Source organism: Sander lucioperca, chromosome 4 (assembly GCF_008315115.2).
Source record: "Sander lucioperca isolate FBNREF2018 chromosome 4, SLUC_FBN_1.2, whole genome shotgun sequence".
Classification (NCBI taxonomy): Eukaryota; Metazoa; Chordata; class Actinopteri; order Perciformes; family Percidae; genus Sander; species Sander lucioperca.
Genome location: NC_050176.1, coordinates 27,524,388 through 27,545,937, shown reverse-complemented (window position 1 = coordinate 27,545,937; position 21,550 = coordinate 27,524,388). Strand labels below are relative to the sequence as shown.

Here is a 21,550-nt window from a genome sequence, read left to right as displayed (position 1 = left end):
AGTACAGGGCTTCCGGTTAAGTCTTTCAAAATAAAAGTATGACGGCAAAAGTCATAGGACTACAACCGTTTCCTATGTCCATGGCTGCAATTAACCGATTATTTTCTCGATTAGTCGATTGTGGTGGGAAATGGCCCTTTAAAAACGTTTCAATCTCCACGTTTGACAGCTGTATACTTTGTTTTCTGCAGTTTATTTTGTGTTGTGTGAGTGCGTGTTGTGTATGTGTGTGTGTTGTGTATGTGTATGTATGTATGTGTGTCTGCGTGTGTGTGTGTCTATTGGTGTCTCAGTGTGTGTGTGAGAGAGACAGCTGTATACTCTGTTTTTCTGCAGTTTATTTTGTTTTGTGTGTGTGTTGTGAATGTGTGTTTGTCTGTTTGTGTGTGTTGTGTATGTGTGAGTGTGTATGTTGTGTATGTACGTGAATGTGTGTCTATGAGTGTCTCAGTGTGTGTGTGTTGTATGTGTGTGTGTTGTGAATGTGTTTGTGTGTGTTGTGTATGTGTGAGTGTTTCTGTGCTTGTGTGTGTGTGTGTGTATGTGTGTTGTGAATGTGTGTTTCTGTGTGTTGTGTATGTGTGAGTGTATGTTGTGTGTGTGCGTGTGTGACAGCTGTAAACTCTGTTTTTCTGCAATTTATTTTACATTCATAAAAATAAATGTAAGCTACATGCCAATATCATCCATATGCGCCGCATTCCTTTCTTTCGTTTCTTGTATTAATTTTGCCCTTCCTTCTTTATTAATCTGAAAAAAATGAAAACCCAAAATATTGCAAAAAAAAAGGCTGTTTTCACCCGACACCAAAATTAAACTCTACTCATTTTATTCATTAAAATATCTAAATTCTGGGCGCCTGGGTAGCTCACCTGGTAGAGCACGCACCCATATATAAAGGTTTACTCCTTGATGCGGCGGCCCCAGATTCGACTCCGACCTGCGGTCCTTCGCTGCATGTCATCCCCCCCCCTCCTCTCTCTCTCTCTCTCCTTTCATGTCTTCAGCTGTCCTAAATTTAAAAAATAATCTTTAAATATATATATATATAGCCAATGAGGTGTAATATATATATATCGATATTTGGCGCCAGCGTATCGATTCTTGTAACTCACGCAGGACGACGATATATCGCCGAATCCATATTTTGACCCGCTCCTAGTGGACACAATAAGAGAAACACTTGACGCTCCACTGCTATACTTCTCCTCCTCTTAATGCAGCGTTAGAAATCAAAATTAGGGTCAACTTTATTATCCACGAGTAAATTCACGTGGTCACCGTGGTATCTGTAGTTTGGATGCTGTGATGTTGTATGGAAGAGGAATTCACCGACACTGTTCTTGATTATAAAAGGTTTTATCATATATATATACATACATATACATATAAGTTTTCAGCATCAGTGACGAGTCCTGCAGAACCTGGAGAGTCACAGCGCAGAAATGCACTCTGCTCTTGCTGCAGCAAGAGCAGGCTTATAAAAGGTACATTTAGGAAACGTATTAAATAAAGTAAACAGATGTGAGTTGGCAAGTAAAGGTCCGAGTCCATCTGAGGGGCTCCAACACTACACATGAATTCATTGATCCCACTCAGCCACCAATCACAGAATCAAATACAACATCCTCTTCAACATACCACTCCACTGAGAGGAAAATCATTAAACTTAGGTCACTAAGAGAGAAGACACACCAGCCCAATAATCGGGCGTCGGACCGTCTGGCGAGGTCGGTGACTCGAGTCTGTTCGGTGTGTCCCGTGCCGTCGTCCGTCGGAGGAGCCGTCGGCCTTCATTTTGGCCGACCTGACATGTTCAGTCGGAGACGGGGCAGTCGGGACTCACCGGAAATGGGGAGCGGATGAGTCTCTCAAAATCTGAGGAAAATCTTTTAAACTGACCTTTGTTGATCTGAAATGAAGACAGATTCAGCAACTGCACGGCCTATTTCTCTCTTCAAATGTTTTCAGAAACACGTTTCGGTGAACTATTTTAGTCCAATATGAGATCGTATTCTGAACGAGCCGCCATGACAGTCTGGCTGTGAATTTCTGGAGAAAAAAGACCCACGTGACGCGTTCGTCCAATCAGCTGCCGGTTTTCATTTTCTGGGAAATAATCAGACTGTTAATGGAAACAATACAGAGCAGCGCCGCCTGCTGCTATGGAGACGTATTACGTTTCGCGCACGCGCAGAGCGTACGCTCAAGTCGGCGTCTCCTCAGTGTGTTTTGAGGCATTTTTTGGACCTCGGGGACCCGACTGATCAGTTCGACTGGCTTTACTGCCGACGGTCGGCCGTCTGGTTGGTGTGTCAGGGCCTTAACGCAGTGCTCATGATATCTCAGCACATTTGAGCTTTATACAGACTTTAACCTTATAGGCCCGTCTGATACCACACCACCATTACACGCTCCATCGTTACACAGCCTACTACATAACATTAAAAAATACATAAATACAAAACAATTAAAAGAAAGAAAAACAAGAACAAGACAGACAAGGCAGTAAAAACACTGACGAAACATGACAAGCATGTATGAATAAATAAAATAGTTGAGTGCTGCTTTATACAGTATGCTCGTGGTTTAAAAGGCCTAAGAGTTTTTAAGTACAGTGGTGCTCATGAGTTTATGGACCCATGCTAAAGTTGACTAAAAAGAGGAATTAAAAATTCATCTTTTGGAAATTGAGCTTAATGCCTTAATTAAAAAAATTAAGAAAAATCCAACCTTTAAAGGGCACCAATTTTCTTTGTGAATGAATAATGTATCGTGAATAAATAAATGTTCTTCCTTAAAATACAGGGGGCATAAGTCAGTCCACCCCTATGTTAAATTCCCATAGAGGCAGGCAGTCTTTTATTTTGAAAGGCCAGTTATTTCATGGATCCAGGATACTATGCATCCTGATAAAGTTCCCTTGGCCCCCACATCATCACATACCCTTCACCATACCCCCACATCATCACATACCCTTCACCATACCTAGAGGTTGGCATGGTTTTATTTCAGTTAGCCTAATAGCTGGTTTGACTTACATTGAGAGTAGGGCTGCACAGTTAATCCAATTTGAAATCACGATCATGATTTTAGCATCCCACGATCAAATTCACGTGATCAAACAATATTTAAAATGCTTCATTCAGTTCATAGAACGCTCCGTAAACCACTCTCTGATCACGTGCCTCCATGAGCCAATCAGAGTGGTTCCCTGCACCGCGCAGCTTAGTTTAGATGTAGACGGTCACAGAGGACAGAGTAACGTGAGGAAAACTCCACAACAGATAGCAGTCGGTCATAAGTCGTCACAAGGTTTACCAGTTTACCAGTAAACGCAACATTTAGTCCCGTCTGTGTAGTTTTTCAGACAACAGCAGTGACCAGTGCTAGTTTGAGTCTGTTAGCTCGTAGCTTTAGCGGCAGACTGTTGTACGTCCCGCTGTTTTAATCCTCTACAGATTGGCATGGGGTACTTTCCATAAAATCATCTCTCAATGCAAATCCAACCAGCTATTAGGCTAACTGAAATACAACCATGTTAATGGTTAAAAGAAGTACAGCGCTGAATTCTCTCTGATATCGTCCCGACAACAACATTACATTGATCTTAACATTTATTTATTATTATCTCAGCTGATTTTACATCAACGCAATAAAAGCTTGATTTCAACATAATTCCATCCAACAATGTCAACATTTCATTTTCTTCATGATCCTTTTTTTTTTTCTTAAAACAAATTAACAAAAATATGTACAATTGTTTTGTGTGTATTTACATAAAAAGACAAAAGTATAAAATACATTAAGAGTTAACAATCAGGCACTCAGAAGTGCCAGAGGTGCATTTTGAATTAAGATCTGTAGGTCTGTGTGTGTGTGTGTGTGTGTGTGTGTGTGTGTGTGGGTGGGGTCATCTGTCCAGCTCGGCCTGTAGGATCTCTCCCCAGGTCTCGGCGTCCAGCGGCGCCATCTTCCTGCCGCTCAGCTCCTCCGCTGACCTCACGTGGCTGTAGCGCCCTCTCAGCCAGTCTCTCTTCACACAGCTCCTCCTGTAGTTCTTCACCAGCGTCACCTGCAGGAAGGAAGGAAGGAGGTGAGGTAAGGTGAGTGAGTGAGTGAGCTAGCAAGCTAGCAAGCAAGCAAGCAAGTAAGCAAGCAAGTAAGCAAGCAAGCAAGCAAGCAAGTAAGCAAGTAAGTAAGCAAGCAAGCAAGTAAGCAAGTAAGTAACATACATACATACCTATCTATCTGCAGAGTTGTGCTATGGAACATGAAAAGATGTGTGGAAATGATTCTCTATGGGACGATAAAGACTATCGACATTTTCAACAAGTCCTCCAAAAACGAGACGAGACGTAAATGCTGGTCACGTGACGATGACTATAATTAAATGAATAATGCAATATTGTTGATGAATAAAAAAAAACTATGCTAGAAAATGTCCCTTCATTTCCATTGACCAGAACGAGACGTTATTTCGTCTCGTTTAGTCGTGTTATTATTATTATTATTATTTCTGTTTCCTGTGTCTCGCTTCAGGGGCTGCATCAGGTCACACTGCACAGACGCAGGCGACGTCCCTTCCTCAAGCCCCACTCGCTGCAGTTTATTTAGAACACGTGTCAAACATTGAGGCCAGATTTCCAGACCTGATTTGCATACTTCAGCTCTTCACCTTTCTAGGGATGCCCAACATCTCCATATCTACTATGGAATTATGGAGAAAAGCCAGAAAAGCCAGTTCATACAATTTCCGATTTCCGACAATTCTGTTGCTAAACCTCCTGACTTTAAGCTGTCCCCAAACGGCCAAATATGGGTTCCCGTTGAATTTGAAATCTCATTCGCATACTACAGCTCTTCACCTTTCTAGGGATGTTTTCCAACTTTTTTCTTTGATGGCTGAGTTACTTTTTTGAGGCTTTATGTCGACCAAGCTGTAAGTGAGAAGAGTATATGAGCCATGCAGTAATACTTCAAAGAGGTTTGACTTTTTTCGATTAAATAACATGTCGATAAACTAAAACTTGTCTGGCCCTTGATGGGATTCTTATTTTCCAGCGCGGCCCGTAGTGAAGCTGAGTTTGACCCCCCTGATTTAGAAGACGCCGCTGCGGTGAGTTGGCGCCAACGACAACAAACCGAGTAAAGTCTGACACAGAGACATGGGGGCCGATGGCCGGCCGGAAAAAAGGCAGAAACGACATTTGGAAAAACTGTCATTACATAGAAGCGTGTGTGTGTGTGTGTGTGTGTGTGTGTGTGTGTGTGTGTGTGTGTGTGTGTGTGTGTGTGTGTGTGTGTGTGTGTGTGTGTATATATATATATATATATATATATATATATATATATATATATATATATATATATATATATATATATATATATATATATATATATATATATATATATAAATGTAACAATAATATAATAAGATAACCTTGTTTGAAATGGGTTTGGCTAAAAGATTTTGGTTTCGTCTATACTACTAGGTACATATTCTATGTTGACTGGGTTAAATAGAATTGCATTACTAAAAAAGAAAAGAGTCTAAAATACAGTTTTCATTGACTCAAACTAGACTAAAATAGTCATGGATAATTCTGACTAAAATGCTCAGACGTTCAGTCGACTGAAACTTGAATCAGAAATGGTTTTATTGCCAGGTATGCTTTTTAACAAATACAAGGAATGTTGGTGTTGTTGGTGCACATCACACCTTCGCTAAGTAGAATATAAACAATATAAGCATAAGTGTATGTACACAGTATGCCTAACCTTAACCATAACCTAATTCTAACCCTAAAACCAAGTCGTAACCCTCAAAGAGACCTTTAAACTTGTGGGGTCCAGCATTTTGGCCGGACCACACACACACACACACACACACACACACACACACACACACACACACACACACACACACACACACACACACACACACACACACACACACACACACACACACACACACACACAGACACACCCACCTTCCAGGACAGGCCGTCTCTCCGGTCTCCGTCGACCTCCCTCTGACACACGGCTCGGACCGGCAGACACTGCCTCCTCCACACCTGCTCGCTCTCCTCGATGATGTCGTGCCACAGCCTGCAGGTGCGCGCGGCGCTGCACAGACTCTCCGCGTCCAGCTCGCCGAAGATCTTCGCGCTCATCTCCGTCGGCAGCATTTCGGCAAAGTTCTGAGCGACGGTGTCGCGGGTGGACGTCAGGGAGGGTCTTAAAATACATAACACAATGACCACAGAGTCATGAAGCTGTAGTCCAAATTAAAAAGTTAAGATTTTGATAATTAAAGTCACGCAATATATGTTACATGTAGGCTGAATTAAAGATTGATTAGAACTAATTCACAAAACAGTCTTCAGATTGATTTCATCATAAACAATTCGTAAATAAACAAGAACATTTTACTTTGAAAAAAAAAAATCCAAATGGAATTCGGTGAACGTGTGGCCAGAAATCTACGAGCCCGACACGGTTAAAATCTAATTTATGCAGCGGAGGGAAAAAGTTAAGGAGGTATACCACATGGAATATATATAACTGCCAGGTTACAACTAAAAACACAAGTATTTCTGACTAAATGGTCTCCGATTACTACGTACCTTTTCTAATGATGTAACCTAAGTGTTAGTGAAACAATTTTTATGAATGCTTACTTAAAAGGGTATGGGGGTCGGGTTCGGTCTCTCTCTCGCTCTTTTACATTCGTCTCTTCCTTGTGTTGCTGGAGGATTGTCGCTCGTCCCTGCGACCTGTGAGTGGATATTAAGGAGATGCTGAAATCCATGGACTGATCTCCCGAGACATTTATACCTGTATTGTGTCTCTGAACGGTTGCCTGTACTGTCTGCTTGATTGCAAAAGAAATAATGAAAATAATATTGACTACTAAACTAACGACATGTACGTTTGTGTGAAATCTTTTATGAAGCGTGTGTAGGACGGCATTCAGAAATGTCAACAGATGAGCTCATCAGCTCACACGGGGGAACAAGCTACATAATAAGCCGTTTTAAATTTAAAATGTTCAATGTCTTATCGCGCTGATGTGACTGAGCCCGACCCAAACCCCAACATCATTTCTAAATATCTGTCTGAACTGAGCCCGGCGGGACCCGACGGGCCAGGCCGGGTTCGGGTATCCATCCTCTACAGTAGGCACGTTGCTATTAACGGCGCCAGACGTCACCGCGCAGGCTCCGCTGATACCGGGAGTTTTGAATCCTGTATCTGACCATACGAGCTGACAGCATGGATGTATTAAGAGAACAATAGTAATAGAACTTGAATTGTTAATAAAAAAAAAAGTGTGGCAGAAGTTGGTTTTGGTAACTTACGCATCATTCCACGCGTTCACTAGAACGCCGAGAACGATGACCACGCCAAGAATGAAGAGCACAGCGGGAATGACGCGGCCAAGGGCAGCCTTCCTGTTTCCACCGCCTAGAAGAGAATCAGACACAACGTTGAGTTTAGAAGGACAGGTGCTGAAGAGATGGACCCCTGTTGACACCCCCGTCTTTATTTATTTATTTTTAAATCTCTCTCTCTCGCTCTCATAAAACAATAAAAAGTTGATCTACAAAAAAAAAAAAAAGAAGCACAAAACGACAGTCGGCGACATTAAAGAACGGCTTGTGTATTGCTAAGGCCATAGGGTCAAAATTAAATGATTTATTAAAAATGTAAAAACAATGACTTATAACTAACTTATTTCACCAGTAAATTCCTGTTAACGACAAAAACAACCACTGGATGGGAAAAGGGTATTTTACAACAACTTTGAATGCAGCACGAGGCTGGCGAGGCAAATTTCAAGTGAACGCAACATCTGTGTTTTTCAGATGTTAGCTACAGACTGTTAGAATCCTCTCCAGTGAAATACAGACAGACTTTACACCGTTTAGCTGTCAGCACCGTGTTTACTCCAGCTGCTAGATAACAGTAGGCTAACGTTAGCTGCTGCTAAGTGTAGTGTTACCTAGCTAACGGTAGGTTAACGTTACCTGCTGTCGAGTGTAGTGTTAACTAGCTAACGGTAGGCTAACGTTACCTGCTGTCGAGTATAGTGTTAACTAGCTAACGGTAGGCTAATGTTAGCTGCTGTCAGGTGTAGTGTTAACTAGCTAACGGTAGGCTAACGTTAGCTGCTGTCGAGTGTAGTGTTAACTAGCTAACGGCAGGTTAACGTTACCTGCTGTCGAGTGTAGTGTTAACTAGCTAACGGTAGGTTAACGTTACCTGCTGTCGAGTGTAGTGTTAACTAGCTAACGGTAGGTTAACGTTAGCTGCTGCTAAGTGTAGTGTTAACTAGCTAACGGTAGGTTAACGTTACCTGCTGTCGAGTGTAGTGTTAACTAGCTAACGGTAGGCTAACGTTACCTGCTGTCGAGTGTAGTGTTAACTAGCTAACGGTAGGCTAACGTTACCTGCTGTCGAGTGTAGTGTTAACTAGCTAACGGTAGGTTAACGTTACCTGCTGTCGAGTATAGTGTTAACTAGCTAACGGTAGGTTAACGTTACCTGCTGTCGAGTGTAGTGTTAACTAGCTAATGGTAGGCTAACGTTACCTGCTGCTAAGTGTAGTGTTAACTAGCTAACGGTAGGCTAATGTTAGCTGCTGTCAGGTGTAGTGTTAACTAGCTAACGGTAGGCTAACGTTAGCTGCTGTCGAGTGTAGTGTTAACTAGCTAACGGTAGGTTAACGTTACCTGCTGCCGAGTGTAGTGTTAACTAGCTAACGGTAGGTTAACGTTACCTGCTGTCGAGTGTAGTGTTAACTAGCTAACGGTAGGTTAACGTTAGCTGCTGCTAAGTGTAGTGTTAACTAGCTAACGGTAGGTTAACGTTAGCTGCTGCTAAGTGTAGTGTTAACTAGCTAACGGTAGGTTAACGTTACCTGCTGTCGAGTGTAGTGTTAACTAGCTAACGGTAGGCTAACGTTACCTGCTGTCGAGTATAGTGTTAACTAGCTAACGGTAGGTTAACGTTACCTGCTGTCGAGTGTAGTGTTAACTAGCTAACGGTAGGTTAACGTTACCTGCTGTCGAGTATAGTGTTAACTAGCTAACGGTAGGTTAACGTTACCTGCTGTCGAGTGTAGTGTTAACTAGCTAATGGTAGGCTAACGTTACCTGCTGCTAAGTGTAGTGTTAACTAGCTAACGGTAGGCTAATGTTAGCTGCTGTCAGGTGTAGTGTTAACTAGCTAACGGTAGGCTAACGTTAGCTGCTGTCGAGTGTAGTTTTAACTAGCTAATGGTAGGCTAACGTTAGCTGCTGTCAGGTGTAGTATTAACTAGCGTCCCGTGCGGCGATGTTTCAGTTCCCTCTAACGTCTGTTTTCAGAGCATCAGAGAGAAGCGCAGGCATTAAGTGGCACCTAAATAAGGCACTGAAATCCGCGTTGCTATTCGGTCCGGTAGAGAACGGTCGTTAAGGCACCGGTGCTGTATTATCACCGGGTCTCCCCCCCCAAATAAAAAAACTCTTTGGATCTACACGGTTCACGTGGATGATATTTTCCCATCCAAAACTGCAATTTTCGCAAGAGAGAGAGACAGAGAGAGGATCTTGTAGTCAGAGAGAATGTAGGATCAATATTTTAGAGAACTACCCAAAGACATTTACCACGATTGTTTGACTCTGTCACTTCTTCCACTGCAGGTCCAGTCTTTGTCCCGTTCTGTTGGTCTTTGGATTCTGTTTGGAAAAAAATAACAAAAAAAAATTGTCTCAAATCAGGACGGGTATTTCAGAAATTGATTGCCGTTACTTTTTCAAATTCTTAGGGCGTTTTCACACATGAAAGTCCGAACCAAGGTCCGGACCATGGTTCATGTTTTTGTTACATTGTCTACATTTGATCCGGTAAGTTTTGGTTTCACACTGCAGTTATGCAAGTGCACTAAAGATCTCTACGTGACAAAACTACGTCCTGTCGTCATCACATATGTGAGCTGCGTCTCCAGATACTTATAATTGATTGGTTTGTAGACAGGCTTCCCCGTCCTCTCGTATCCTCTCTCTGGGTCTGAGTTTTTTCAACTGACTGCTGCTCCCTCCTACTGACTGCTGCTCCCTCCTACTGACTGCTGCTCCCTCCTACTGACTGCTGCTCTCTCCTACTGACTGCTGCTCTCTCCTACTGACTGCTGCTCTCTCCTGACTGCTGCTCTCTCCTACTGACTGCTGCTCCCTCCTACTGACTGCTGCTCCCTCCTACTGACTGCTGCTCCCTCCTACTGACTGCTGCTCTATCCTACTGACTGCTGCTCTCTCCTACTGACTGCTGCTCTCTCCTACTGACTGCTGCTCTCTCCTACTGACTGCTGCTCTCTCCTACTGACTGCTGCTCTCTCCTACTGACTGCTGCTCTCTCCTACTGACTGCTGCTCTCCCCTACAGCCGCGGCTCTTTTTGTTTTGTTGTGATGTTGAGAAGCAAGACACTGGAACTTTCTGGAGAATTTATTCAGAGACAAACGGAAACCTACACAGTAGCCTACATTTACTACCACTTAACAAATAAACTGCTGCTGTATTCTCAGCTCTGATAGCCGACAGCTGTCTCCTCTGAGCGCATTCACCGTCACTCTCTCAGCACCGAGCTATTCCTTAAAGGAGCTATTCCCCGGTCTTGTAACACGAGGAGAGTCTGCCAGAGCTTCTTGTATTTGGTCCAAAAGTCCGAACCATCCAAAAAAATGCTTTCACACTGTAAACGAACCGGACCATGGTTCAGTTTGGTCTGGACCGAGACCACCTCTTTTGGTCGGACCAAAATTTGGTCTTTTGATCCGGACCGTGGTCCGGGGGAGGTTTCACACCTCTAATTTTGGTTCGGATCAAACTGAAAAGTCCGAAAGTCCGGACCAAATGAGGTATGTGTGAAAACGCCCTTAGCTGTCCTATACACAATCTATTTTAATGTGACTCAATTGAGTTATTTACAGTGCTGCTCATAAGTTTATGAACCCATGCTAAAGTTGACTAAAAAGAGGAATTAAAAAATCATCTTTTGGAAATTGATCTTAATGCCTTAATTAAAAAAAATTTGGAAAAATCCAACCTTTAAGGACACCAATTTTCTTTGTGAATGAATAATGTACCATGACTAAATAAATGCTCTTCCTTAAAATACAGGGGGCATAAGTCAGTACACCCCTATGTTAAATTCCCATAGAGGCAGGCAGACTTTTATTTTGAAAGGCCAGTTATTACATGGATCCAGGATACTATGCATCCTGATAAAGTTCCCTTGGCCCCCACATCATCACATACCCTTCACCATACCCCCACATCATCACATACCCTTCACCATACCCCCACATCATCACATACCCTTCACCATACCCCCACATCATCACATACCCTTCACCATACCCCCACATCATCACATACCCTTCACCATACCCCCACATCTTCACATACCCTTCACCATACCCCCACATCATCACATACCCTTCACCATACCCCCACATCATCACATACCCTTCACCATACCCCCACATCATCACATACCCTTCACCATACCCCCACATCTTCACATACCCTTCACCATACCCCCACATCTTCACATACCCTTCACCATACCCCACATCATCACATACCCTTCACCATACCCCCACATCATCATATACCCTTCACCATACTCCCACATCATCACATACCCTTCACCATACCCCCACATCATCACATACCCTTCACCATACCCCCACATCTTCACATACCCTTCACCATACCCCCACATCTTCACATACCCTTCACCATACCCCCACATCATCACATACCCTTCACCATACCCCCATATCATCACATACCCTTCACCATACCCCCACATCATCACATACCCTTCACCATACCCCCACATCATCACATACCCCCATATCATCACATACCCTTCACCATACCCCCACATCATCACATACCCTTCACCATACCTAGAGGTTGGCATGGTTTTATTTCAGTTAGCCTAATAGCTGGTTTGACTTACATTAAGAGTAGGGCTGCACAATTAATCAAATTTTAAATCATGATCATGATTTTAGCATCCCACGATCAAATTCACGTGATCGAACAATATTTAAAATGCTTCATTCAGTTCATAGAACGCTCCGTAAACCACTCTCTGTTCACGTGCCTCCATGAGCCAATCAGCTTAGTTTAGATGTAGACAGTCACAGAGGACAGAGTAACGTGAGGAAAACTCCACAACAGATAGTCGGTCATAAGTCGTCTCGAGGTTTACCAGTTTACCAGTAAACGCAACATTTAGTCCCGTCTGTGTAGTTTTTCAGACAACAGCAGTGAGCAGTGCTAGTTTGAGTCTGTTAGCTCGTAGCTTTAGCGGCAGACTGTTGTACGTCCCGCTGTTTTAATCCTCTACAGTGAAATACAGTCACACTACACCGTTTAGCTGTCAGCATTTTAGCCGTAGCTAACGGTAGGCTAACGTTAGCTGCTGTGTAACGTGTTATTAGTGTTTACTACTGTAGCTAACGGTAGGCTAATGTTAGCTGCTGTGTAACGTGTTATTAGTGTTTACTGTAGCTAACGGTAGGCTAACGTTAGCTGCTGTGTAACGTGTTATTAGTGTTTACTGTAGCTAATGGTAGGCTAACGTTAGCTGCTGTGTAACGTGTTAGTGTTTACTGTGGCTAATAAAATAATACATTTAATTTATAATGCACTTTTCATCAAAGATCTCAAAGTGCTACAGGTTAGAAACACAAAAGATAAGCAGTTTAAAATACAACAAAGAAAAGAAACAAAAAAGAAAAAAATTCTAAAATTCTAAAGGGGACCAAAAGCTTTGCTAAAAAGAAATGTCGTAAGGCCTTTTTTAAAACAGTCAGTGGATTGAGGTGCTAACGGTAGGCTAACGTTAGCTGCTGTGTAACGTGTTATTAGTGTTTACTGTAGCTAACGGTAGGCTAACATTAGCTTCTGTGTAACGTGTTATTAGTGTTTACTGTAGCTAACGGTAGGCTAACGTTAGCTGCTGTGTAACGTGTTATTAGTGTTTACTAGCTAACGGTAGGCTAACGTTAGCTGCTGTGTAACGTGTTATTAGTGTTTACTGTAGCTCACGGTAGGCTAACATTAGCTGCTGTATAACGTGTTATTAGTGTTTACTGTAGCTAACGGTAGGCTAACATTAGCTGCTGTGTAACGTGTTATTAGTGTTTACTGTAGCTAACGGTAGGCTAACGTTAGCTGCTGTGTAACGTGTTATTAGTGTTAACTGTAGCTAACGGTAGGCTAACGTTAGCTGCTGTGTAACGTGTTATTAGTGTTTACTACTGTAGCTAACGGTAGGCTAACGTTAGCTGCTGTGTAACGTGTTATTAGTGTTTACTACTGTAGCTAACGGTAGGCTAACGTTAGCTGCTGTGTAACGTGTTATTAGTGTTTACTGTAGCTAACAGTAGGCTAACGTTAGCTGCTGTGTAACGTGTTATTAGTGTTTACTAGCGTGACGTGCAGCGATGTTTCTGGTGCTTCTAACGTCTGTTTTGGAGCATCAGAGCAACGCAGACATTTAAGTGGCACCGTAATCCACGTTGCCATTTCGTCCGGTAGATACCGGGCACCGGTGTCCTATTGGCACCGGATTTTAACATGCGCCGTTAACGTGAACAGAAAATTGCGTTGCCTGTATCTTTTCACGGCAAACGCACATGTTTGGAAAGCGGTCGCACAACAGCTGAAATGGCTCCTTCATAGTATGCTTCAACAGAGGAGGAATGTAGCACCATATGAATGTGAAAGCAGTTATAATTAGCCTATGTGACAATAAAATTAGTTTTGGTTAAAATCAACAAATAATCGTGATAATTAATCATGATCAATATATTATTCAAAATAATCGTGATTATCATTTTGGCCATAATCGTGCAGCCCTAAGCTGCACTTTCACATGGCTCTTTGGAAGTCGCTTTGGATAAAAGCGTCACCTAAATGACATGTAATGTAAAACTAAAAGTATAATAAATAAAAAAGTAAAATAAACCCAGCGTGCTTACCATCAGTGACGTTAACGACAGAACGGGCTCGCAGCTTTTGGAGAAAGACTTTGTACACCCCACCGTCGGACAGCAGCGCCACGAAGCCTCCGCATCGAGCCATCTGGTCCCTTCCTGTTGGATAAGAGTCGAGGTCGCCATAGATACAGAGGACAGCTCTCGCCACATCCAAGGTGCAGGCAGACAAGTTGACGGGGGGGTCCAGGCGACACTGTAGAGCGACTTCATCGCCTTCTGCCTCGATCGTCGGAAACGGGCAAGTGGGACGATGCTCTCCTGGAGAAAGACAACAATCACACAGCTTTAACATCTCTGACACACCAGAGGTGATGTTTTTTTAAATTCAGTGCGCCAACAACTCATAAAATCAAGAATGTTCTAGGGCTGCAACTACCGATTATTTTCATAGTCGATTAATGGGTGTTTTGGGTCTCTAAAATGTCAGAAAACGGTGAAAAATGTGGATCAGTGTTGCCTAAAAAAGCCCAAGATGACGTCCTAAAAATGTCTTGTTTTGTACACAACTGACTCAAAAGATATTCAGTTTCCTGTCCCAGAGGAGAGAAGAAACCAGAACAATATTCACATTTAACAAGCGGACATCAGAGACGTTTTTTTTTTTTGGTTTTTAAATTCGGTGCTCCAACAATTCCTAAAATGAAGAACGTGCTGCTCCAGCTCAGCAATATCTGCTCTTTTTAGCGTCGTTCCTACATTTCAATCATTTCAGCCAGAGTCCAGAAAGACCGCATGTTCACCTCTTTCGTATAACGATGGGACTATTATGAACGTGCGATAGGCCAACCTGAACCATGTAGTTAGAGCTGGGCAATATATCAATATTATATTATTATAATATCGATATCTTGATATGAGACTGGATATCGTCTTAGATTTTGGATATCATAATATGGCATAAGTGGTGTCTTTTCCTGGTTTTAAAGGCTGCATTACAGTAAAGTGATGTACTTTTCTGAACTTACCAGACTGTTCTAGCTGTTCTATTATTTGCGTTTTCCCACTTAGTCAATTTTCTCCATATCGTCCTGCCCTACATGTAGTTCCTATCATCGTTCATTGTGTATTAAGCGTGGCGTCCTCGTTGTCGCGGCTGTAAGCAGTCCAACAAAGTGCTGCCGCGAGGGACTAAACACAGAGAGATGCATAAACACACCGTGACGCGCTCGAGAGATTGTATCGCAATGATGTATTCCTCTTCTTCCACACGTAAAATACAACTAGCACTGCAGTTACCAAATGTCAAGTTACTTTGGGAGTCGCTGAAATAACTGTTGCTGCGGCGGTCAACAGAAAGTGTGTCGCACCCAGGCTCACCCTTCTGTCAAAAAAAAAAAACCCAACAGGTGTAGCAAACACGTTATCACTTCCACTCAAACGCCCACCAACCTACAATATCAGTGCACAACACAATGATCAACAACATAAATGAGACCATAAACAACATACAATATGTGGCTCCTACACTCGTATCAAACAGTAAATTCATAAATTGACAAACAGGGAGGACACAATAACAAACAACTGTACTAATATGACATAACATACACCCCCCCCCCCCCCCCCCCCCCCCCTCCCTCAGCTGCGAGGCTTGTAAATAACAGTATGTTTTGCTGACACTCTTCAGGTGTTTTAACTGTGATATTTCTTATTTACTGTGTTACGCGTATTATATGTACAGTATGTAAGTGGAGAACTTGATCATCGTGGTCTACCTTTAGTACAGAAGAGTGCAGCAAAATGTCACTACATACATTTTAAGCTAAAACCAGAAAGTCTCATGGCAAAACAGATCAGAGTAACATTAAATATTGATGAATGTTTGGATCAGACAGACATCAGTTCAACAAGCACAGGCGCTTTATATACACACACACACTGTACCCACCACTTTTACACACACACACACACACACTGTACCCACCACTTTTACACACACACACACACACTGTACCCACCACTTTTACACACACACACACTGTAACCACCACTTTTTCACACACACACACACACACACTGTACCCACCACTTTTACACACACACACACACACTGTACCCACCACTTTTACACACACACACACACACACTGTAACCACCACTTTTTCACACACACACACACTGTACCCACCACTTTTACACACACACACACACACACTGTAACCACCACTTTTTCACACACACACACACACACTGTACCCACCACTTTTACACACACACACACTGTAACCACCACTTTTACACACACACACACACACACACACACACAGTAACCACCACTTTTACACACACACACACACACACACACACTGTACCCACCACTTTTACACACACACACACTGTACCCACCACTTTTACACACACACACACACACACACACACTGTAACCACCACTTTTACACACACACACACACACACACTGTAACCACCACTTTTACACACACACACACACTGTAACCACCACTTTTACACACACACACACACACTGTAACCACCACTTTTACACACACACACACACACACTGTAACCACCACTTTTACACACACACACTGTAACCACCACTTTTACACACACACACACACACACACTGTAACCACCACTTTTACACACACACACACACACTGTACCCACCACTTTTACACACACACACACAGTACCCACCACTTTTACACACACACACACAGTACCCACCACTTTTACACACACACACACACACACACACACACACAGTACCCACCACTTTTACACACACACACACACACACACACACACAGTACCCACCACTTTTACACACACACACACACTGTACCCACCACTTTTACACACACACTGTACCCACCACTTTTACACACACACATTGTACCCACCACTTTTACACACACACACACACAGTACCCACCACTTTTACACACACAGTACCCACCACTTTTACACACACACATTGTACCCACCACTTTTACACACACACAGTACCCACCACTTTTACACACACACACACACAGTACCCACCACTTTTACACACACACACACACAGTACCCACCACTTTTACACACACACACAGTACCCACCACTTTTACACACACACACACACTGTACCCACCACTTTTACACACACACACACACACACACACTGTACCCACCACTTTTACACACACACACACTGTACCCACCACTTTTACACACACACACACACACACACACACACACACACACAGTACCCACCACTTTTACACACACACACACACACAGTACCCACCACTTTTACACACACACACACACACACAGTACCCACCACTTTTACACACACACACTGTACCCACCACTTTTACACACACACACACACTGTACCCACCACTTTTACACACACTGTACCCACCACTTGCGCTTACACACACACACACACACTGTAACCACCACTTTTTCACACACACACACACACACAGTACCCCCCACTTTTACACACACACACACACACTGTACCCACCACTTGCGCTTACACACACACACACACACACACTGTACCCACCACTTTTACACACACACACACAGTACCCACCACTTTTACACACACACACACACACACAGTACCCACCACTTTTACACACACACACACACAGAGTACCCACCACTTTTACACACACACTGTACCCACCACTTTTACACACACACACACAGTACCCACCACTTTTACACACACACACACACACACATTGTACCCACCACTTTTACACACACACACACACACTGTACCCACCACTTTTACACACACACACAGTACCCACCACTTTTACACACACACACAGTACCCACCACTTTTACACACACACACACACACACACACACAGTACCCACCACTTTTACACACACACACACACACACACACACACACTGTACCCACCACTTTTACACACACACACACACACACACAGTACCCACCACTTTTACACACACACACACACACACAGTACCCACCACTTTTACACACACACACACATTGTACCCACCACTTTTACACACACACACACACACACAGTACCCACCACTTTTACACACACACACACACCCACACCCACACAGTACCCACCACTTTTACACACACACACACACACAGTACCCACCACTTTTACACACACACACACACACACACACACACACACAGTACCCACCACTTTTACACACACACACACACACACACATTGTATCCACCACTTTTACACACACACTTTCAAAACACGACCTACGCGAAAGAGAAAAAAAAGCAATAAAAATGAATGCGTCTCTGTCTCCAGCTCATTTCAAACCAAACTGACGCCCATGTCAACAAGTTGTATATTTAAAAGTTTAAATTAATCAAACAGTTAATGCTTGGAAGGCCATGCTTATAAGTAGCCTGCTAATGTTACTAAGACGAAGCAGTCCGCAAAAAACAGCAACAATGTTACTACACAAGACTTAGTTTACGGTGTTTACCGGAGTCAGAAGTTAACTTACCCGCATATAGAAACAGTAAGACCGTCAGCAGAGTTACCAGCGCCACGGTCATTGTTAAAACCATACAGCAAACGATAGACAGAATATTTAAACTTCACGCCGTTAGTTGCGCAGATTTAAAATGACAGCGGACTGCCCATTTGGCGCGCGGAATATCCATACACAGTGAAGGTCATATCCGGTAATATCACCGGCCTATCAAGTCGAAGACACCTCACGTTAACGTCACTTCCCTGTGCGTGACATCGCGATACTACGTGAACGCCGGAGTCCACACAAAGCTGCCCTTCACCCAGAGACTGTTTGGGAGGATCCTTTTACACTATTAAAATATTCTCATTGTTGGCCTACATTACTTTAAGCTACATTAAAAACATTGTCGCTTAAAATACAAAATTATGTTTATATTTAACCATGGCGAAGTCATTCACAATAACTTTTCTTAAAGTGCAGCTGCAGACATTTTGGATTAAACCATTAAGTGTGCAGTTACGCCATGTTTTCCCCTTCTCTTTGAACCATAAAAAAGGACCAAAAATCACGAGAATAACCCTCAACATGTCCTAAAAAACCCGTTTCACTCGTTAGGACTATAGGCTACACTGAAACTACAGAAATTACACCGACGTGACATGTGCTTAGTCCTCTCAAAAAAGGACAACCGTACGAACTTTGTGGCCAAAAAAAAATGGCCAAATCCAAACATTAACGTTGCATTTGCATCACCAGCTTTTAACCACACTTTAAATCGAAATGCCAGCTAGTTGTGGATCAATTGGTGCACCAACCGAAGAGAGACAACAAGTCTGGGCTGTGTTTCTACACAACATCGGTCTCAGAAATCCCAGAGAGGATATAATTGTGAATTTTCGTGCAATTTTATGCCATGTTCCGCACTGACAGTGAATGCCCCATGCAACCAAGCTATCGTTACAAAGCTATCGTTAGTTTCTCTGTTCACCCACCCCCAAAAAAAATAAAATGTGACACGAGCAACTGCAATGCAGCGACATGATAGTCAGCTCCATTACTCCTACATTTACAATATATACGCCTATGCTATGGATGTTGTTGGTATTTGAGATTTTTCTTTATCACTACCGCACACCATACTACAAAATATTGAACACTTTCCTACATGACTTAAACGCATCAGCCCTCCTTATCTGTAGCTGCTCCAGTCAATCTTTATAACGCATTTAATTGAATAAATAACAATAGCTGCACTTTTCTCTTCAATAACATTAACCTACAAAGTTCAGCCCAAACTATGTGTTGTTAAAAGCTAATTGGTTTTATAAAAAAATCAGGTGTAAAGTAGATTTTTTTTTTTTTTACCTGGTTGGAGACTTTCAGAGAGCAGTCCACAAGTTGAACGTGTTCTAAGTTATTTTCGTAACGGATATCCGGCCCCTTCAACACGTTTCCCGCCGTTTTCGGGCATCCTATTGGCTGAGGGGTTCCCGGGAGTTTCAAACGTTTCAATAATCTACTTTTTGGGCGGAATACTCTTAAAGTCACAGTCTCTCCCAATGACTTGTAGGCCTATATATATATATACAGTATATATGAATGGACAGTCTATGATGGTCTCTAGTAGAGTTATAACAGTTCTCACTGCAAAAGCAAGTTGCAACACAAATATAATTCACTTATTTTGGTATTAAAAACACGATGGAATTTATAAATAAGCACAAACAAGTTATAATGATGGACTTTTAACCTTAATCTTTCCCTTAGCTTTGACAGGTTGGTGCATTTAGGCCTACAATAACAATAACGCAGTGGGGGAATGTAACTAACTCTTAGGAATTACAGATTACATTTATAAGGACGTAATCTGTAATTTTGGTAGCCTAAGTGACCAAAATATAACTCAAGTATTGTACATGAGAATTGTTTTTTGTATGTTTAGCAAGTTTGTATTTTGAGACAAATTTTTAACACCGCAGGGCAAATTTATCCGACCGTTTTAGTCAAGATTTTACACAAACACTGTAAACTCAAACTATACACCTTAGATGAAGTTTAAAATGTAAACAGCGATGCAACTTTTCTACTTTTAGGCCTATCTTAACGCACCGATCTGAAAAAGACAAATTATTTAGAGTGTGTACCAGACAAGTTTACAAGTTCACAAGTTTAGTCGATTAGTTGTCAACTATTAAATTATAAGCAACTATTTTAATAATTGATTAATCGGTTTGTCATTTTTTTTTTTGGAAAAAAGTCAAAAAATCTCTGTTTCCAGCTTGTTAGATGTGAATATTCTTTAGTTTCTTCTCTCCTCTGGGACAGTAAACTGAATATCTTTGAGTTGTGGACAAAACAAGATATTTGAGGACGTCATCTTGGGCTTTTTGGGAAACACCGATCCACATTTTTCACCATTTTCTGACATTTTATACACCAAAACAACTCATACGTTAATCGAGAAAATCATCCACAGAGATAAATAACCCGAAATGTATATAATTGAAACTAATGTTTGGCCTGTAGTGTCTGTCCTTAACATGGACTTTGGTCTCATGTCCACATCAAGACATTTGTGACCCTCAAAAAAATGGCATGTTGTCCGGATGGCAGCAGCTCATATTCGGCGTACAGAACGTGAGACGTGTTGCCTGTTCATAAATACTTTTCCACAGATAAATGCTCTTTAACACCAATGATCTTCCAGGCAGTATGAATCAATCCTAACAGTTTAGTTTTCAACTGCACATGCAGAGAGATTGTCAAACGCATTTTCAAATAAACTTGTTTCTTATTTACCTTGTTGTCGTCATCTTTCCCCCTGCTAAAAATGAACCAAAAATAATAAAAAAGCACTGGTAGCCTACCCATGAGAGTGATAACAGATCTGTGTAAGGCCCTCGCCTTACCAGCAGGGGGCGCTGCAGCACTGAGAATCTGAGGCAAGGCAAGGCAGCTTTATCTGTATAGACACACACACACACACACACACACACACACACACACACACACGTTTGT

General features: G+C 42.3%; 1 protein-coding gene across 1 annotated transcript; it reads right to left on the bottom strand.

Moving 5' to 3' along the window:
• Window positions 1-3,770: 3,770 nt before the first annotated feature.
• On the bottom strand, window positions 3,771-21,482 carry LOC116059202. The gene is made up of 7 exons (XM_031312154.2): window positions 21,400-21,482; window positions 14,053-14,328; window positions 9,657-9,728; window positions 7,365-7,470; window positions 6,684-6,779; window positions 5,994-6,240; window positions 3,771-4,075 (listed from the first exon to the last, which is right to left on the bottom strand). The coding sequence occupies exons 1-7, from the start codon at window positions 21,401-21,403 to the stop codon at window positions 3,914-3,916; spliced, it is 963 nt and encodes a 320-aa protein (XP_031168014.1). The 5' UTR covers window positions 21,404-21,482; the 3' UTR covers window positions 3,771-3,913.
• Between the last annotated feature and the right edge of the window lie 68 nt (window positions 21,483-21,550).